The sequence below is a fragment of the Austrofundulus limnaeus genome, unplaced genomic scaffold (genome assembly GCF_001266775.1).
Source record: "Austrofundulus limnaeus strain Quisiro unplaced genomic scaffold, Austrofundulus_limnaeus-1.0 Scaffold91, whole genome shotgun sequence".
Taxonomy (NCBI): domain Eukaryota; kingdom Metazoa; phylum Chordata; class Actinopteri; order Cyprinodontiformes; family Rivulidae; genus Austrofundulus; species Austrofundulus limnaeus.
In genome coordinates, this window is record NW_013952493.1 from 1047544 (window position 1) to 1051922 (window position 4379).

The window sequence follows — 4379 nt, forward strand, 5'->3', positions numbered from 1 at the left end:
AACAGTTTTTAAAAGTTGGTAATATCAGTTGTCCTTTTGTAACAGATCTAGTTGAATGACCACTTCCAGAATTTGATTTGAGCAGCAATGCACAGAATGGCATTCTGGATGTCTGATTTCTATTTTTTACTTGGAAAATCTGAAATATGGATTTCTACTGTGAGCCGTTTTCATTATTACATGGTATATTGGCTTGCCTTATACACAAACCATCAGTGTGACATGATGGACAGATGTGGTGACTCACTTAGAATATGTAGCTATCTTTAGACCAGAATTGTATGCCTTTTATTATTATTATTATTATTATAAGTTTTCAGGACAGTTTTCTCAATGTTTACCATGCAATTTAAACAAATACACTACAGAGATGAGATTTTTTATAATGGTAAGCTGTAGTAAAGCATACACTTGTCAACATGTGCTAACTTTAAGTGCAATCACTCTGACAGATCTTCAAAATGTATAACATTTATCTATATGCCATGCCATCATGTTTATTTCAGTTATTTAATTTAATATATTATACATATACAACCCCACAGTTCGGTATTACTAATATGAAGTTTTACCATTAGACCTCATCATAGCAAGTTCTCAGACCATCTGTCACAGTAAATAAAATTAAAGACATTCAAACAATGTAAAGTGAGTACAGTTTTTTTTCTATTGTTCTTTGGTTGAAAAATTGATCGACTGTTTCAGCTGTCTGTCTCCTCACAGGAAACATCAGACTTTTGCCACATCTGTAAATCTGTCCAACTTGGGTATATTTATAGCTATGAAAAATGTCAGGTTATGACGGTTCCTTGACGGTACATCTGTGTCCTCATCAGGAACCAAAACCAGGCTTGCTTTACATTAATATATTCGGCTGGAAACGTGTTCCTGCACCGCAAACTCTGAGAAGCCCTTTACCAATGTGCGGAGGCAAACTGGAACAAGAGATCATCGGAGGTCAAGGTGAGTCTTAAGCCACAGGACTGTCCGCTGTGTTACGTGACAACAAAAACAACAAACTCAAAAGCTGTTTCCTCTGCAGGCTGGTGTGCTGTGTTGGATGTGGCATTAAATCCTGCAGTGCTACAGGAGAGTAAAGATAAGGTTGACATAACCAATATTTATAAGCTGGCCCTGAGCTTTGCCCAGCAGCAGCATGGGATGCAGTTATCTCCAGAGTACAGTGTTGTCAACTTCAGCCCAAAAAGTAGCCCAGATGACTTATACCGTCGACTTGGGTTTCAAACGCAGCACCCCTTTAAACAACCAAAACCAGGTAAACAAGCCTTCATCCCTGATGGCAAGCCCTTTATGTGGGCCTTATTTTCTGTCCTTTTTAAGGTTTATAATCTATCTTTTACCGCCTTTTCACAGCTTGTCAGACTCCAGCTTCCCTCATCTCAATCTTATCTAATCCGTCAGACAAATTAGATGACGACTCTGCGCCCCAAATTAGCTGCAGACCTACAGAGAACAAAAAGGATTTGATCCAGGTCATATCCACCACTTCTGTAGAGCCTCAGAAGCCAGAGTACCAACTGGAGGTGAAGACTGATACAGCAGGAGTCCCTCGCAGCGTGGAGCTGACAGTGGAGCTGCCAGGGGTTCGCTCCGTGTCAGAGTGCCGGCTGCAAGTGTCCGAGGTTAGCAGCTACACACTGCCTCCAGAAGTTATAATGAACCACTTCGATTCCAGTGTGCGCCAGTGCATGGCTGGATCTTATGAAAAATACATGGCTGGCTTATGGGAGCCTAACAGTGTTCTGAATCATTTTGCTCCACAGAAAGATGTTCTTCTGGAAGTGGAGGATGTGTACTATCTGCTTCTGGAGTTGCCAACAACTGTAAACGAGGAGACTGCCTCGGCCATTTTCAACAAGAAGAAACACAGGCTTACTTTGATGGTGGATGTTTTGTGATAAATGGCCTTTTAGAGGGGGGAAATGAATATTACTAAGAGGGAGTTTTGATATTGAAAATACTCAAAGTGAACCAAACAAATTTATATAACACACTGCTGAGGGACACATGCACTGCGTCAAACTAACAGTTTGTAAATCGTCCTTTTTCAGCAACAAAATGTTTCTAAAATAAACAGAATTGTCACCATGTGCCAGATGGGACAACATGCAGCAGTGAATTTAATTCCTAACCCCCCACCTTCCTGGAGAATTAATTGGCCATGATAGCAATTTGTGGGTGTTTACTAATGTTTAAGCAGAGGTGCATAATCGCTAGCACAGCTTTATTACTCTGCTGTTTGCAGGGGGAATAATTGTTACTAAAATGACCCGTGCAATAATTTATCTTTATTAAAACATCAAAGTTGATGCAGAATAAACAACAACAACAACATTTGGCAACATGGAACTTATGAGAAATGTCAGTAAACATTTTCGATTTTGAGGTTTTTGCACACAATGCACAGATTACAGCCTCAATGTAAAAAATAAACACTGTTTTACCGTTCAGAGCTTCAATTATGGCACTACTGACCATTAAACTGCAGTTTCACATGTTAATCTTCAAGCTGCAAACACTGTATAATATGCATCATATTAAAGAAAGCAGCGGCCACATGTCAAGTTCATTTCTTGGTACGAAACATTCACATTTTAAGACTTTAATTCCTGTGAATTCAAAGGTGTTGTCTCCATTGGTCCCAATTGTAATAGCTACTTTAATATGGCATCGCATGTATTATCAGAGGAGTCTTGATCCAGTGGGAACAACTGAGGTTTGTAGTAGTGATCTCTGGCGTTTTGAGGCTCTACCTCCGCTCTCCGTGGTCCTCCTCCACCCACGCTACGATCTTCCCCTCCCAGCCAGGCACAATCGCTCCATCCTGAAACACCTGAACAGCCAACATCCAGCGTTTGCATTTCTGAAAGGCTTGTGTTTTAAATGTACAACACAAAGCAAGAAAAACAATAATCCCTCTGGAATGGAAATGAGTCATCCTACATTGTTATAAAGATGGAGTTGAAGCATAATTTATTTTACTTCTGTAGGGCCTTACCTCCTCTTTCACTGTGCCAAACTCAGGGTCCAGGGCCTTGAAGTGGTATCTGAAATTGCCTTGTCTGTCTACAGCAGCCTTGAAGTCTCGCAGTGTCACTTCTCCCAGCCTGTAAGAACACGCTGTCAGTCACAATCTATGCATTCGTGCACCCACGCATACATTAGGCCTTTCTAGGATAAACACAAAGCCACTGAAGGACCTGTATCAAAGCTCTGGTCATGCCTCAATCCACCCCTCACTCAGACAGCAATTTGCCGAAAAAGCCTGCGTCTCACTGAGAAGCAACCGACGCGGCTACATAAACCCACAATTAAGAGTCGTTTTACTTTCACCTTTTTGGGATGTTAATCAGAAACGGAGTGAGCGAGCGATCTGTGAAGTAGAGCACTTTAGTGGCGACGGCAGCATCTAATCCTGGACTGCTGTGCGAGTGGGCCATTTCTGGAAAGAACAACAAACGCATCAAACGCTGGGTTTTTGCAATCAGATTGCAAAGCCAGTACAGCCTGTTTCTGCATTCTCCTCCATATACAGTGATGGGGTAATTCGATTTGACAGATCAAGTTTAGATGTTGCAGCAGATAACAAATATTAAATAAAACAACCAATTTTGTTTGTCTCACTAGAGCTGGGCGGCCAGGAGTCACGGTCTGTTAAGTTGGCTCTACGTCCCGGTGATTTGAATTCCTCCTGGAAGAACAGCCAGTTACTCATAGTAAACAGTGTGATTGAGTCATCATTGCTTAAGTGACAGCATTTCTCCAGCGAGAGAGAGCCTACCCCTCTGTCCTGCCTCCGCTGGATGTCCAAGGAGTGCAGTCGGTCAATGAGACTGGCCACGCCCTGCTCCAAAGTGTCCAGGGTGTGATGTTGGGGGTCGTGACCCGAGAAACTGTCCCTCAGACTGCGCAGAGCTTCCCTGACGAGTTGCAGCTCCTCACCCTGTAACAAATAACCTTATCATTTATATTTAACCCCAGCTTAGAAAAATGCCTTAAAATTAAAACAAGTTTCACAATTTGAACATTATTCAAATCTAGTATTTTTGTTGAGAACATCTAAGAAGTTAAGACAGGAGGTGTTCGTTGCCAGTCAGCTCTTCCTTATCGGCACGGCATCTTTTATCAAGATATGACTGAGAACTGAGGGAACAAACTGCTTTTTGAAACACAATTGCTTTTCCTTTTTATCTCCTCTACGCTTCTGTGCTGCCGTCTCATGTTTTACTTTTTCACTTCATAATGCACCAAATGTTTGCTGTAAGAGATAAAATTCCAACGGAAATCCTTTTTTGTTCTGATTCAAACTGTTGCAAAACATTCGGGAAGCGGCTGAAAATTGACTTGCTGAAATAATC

General features: G+C 41.6%; 2 protein-coding genes across 5 annotated transcripts in view; one reads left to right on the plus strand and one right to left on the minus strand.

The window, feature by feature from the left end:
* Positions 1-2120, plus strand: part of pih1d2 (PIH1 domain containing 2) — an 8234-nt gene extending 6114 nt beyond the window's left edge. For both annotated transcript variants that reach the window (XM_014012465.1, XM_014012464.1), the window contains 4 exons: positions 837-963; positions 1043-1276; positions 1375-1643; positions 1785-2120. In XM_014012465.1, coding sequence (XP_013867919.1) covers positions 837-963; positions 1043-1276; positions 1375-1643; positions 1785-1919 — 765 coding nt within the window. In that variant the 3' untranslated portion in view covers positions 1920-2120. The remainder of the gene's footprint in view (positions 1-836; positions 964-1042; positions 1277-1374; positions 1644-1784) is intronic.
* Positions 2121-2289: 169 nt separating this feature from the next.
* Positions 2290-4379, minus strand: part of dixdc1a (DIX domain containing 1a) — a 6909-nt gene continuing 4819 nt past the window's right edge. For 2 of the 3 annotated variants that reach the window (XM_014012454.1, XM_014012453.1), the window contains exons 11-15: positions 3803-3964; positions 3628-3712; positions 3355-3463; positions 3020-3128; positions 2290-2854 (exon numbers count right to left, since the gene is read on the minus strand). In XM_014012454.1, coding sequence (XP_013867908.1) covers positions 2771-2854; positions 3020-3128; positions 3355-3463; positions 3628-3712; positions 3803-3964 — 549 coding nt within the window. In that variant the 3' untranslated portion in view covers positions 2290-2770. The remainder of the gene's footprint in view (positions 2855-3019; positions 3129-3354; positions 3464-3627; positions 3713-3802; positions 3965-4379) is intronic. The other variant, XM_014012455.1, reaches the window with a different exon arrangement.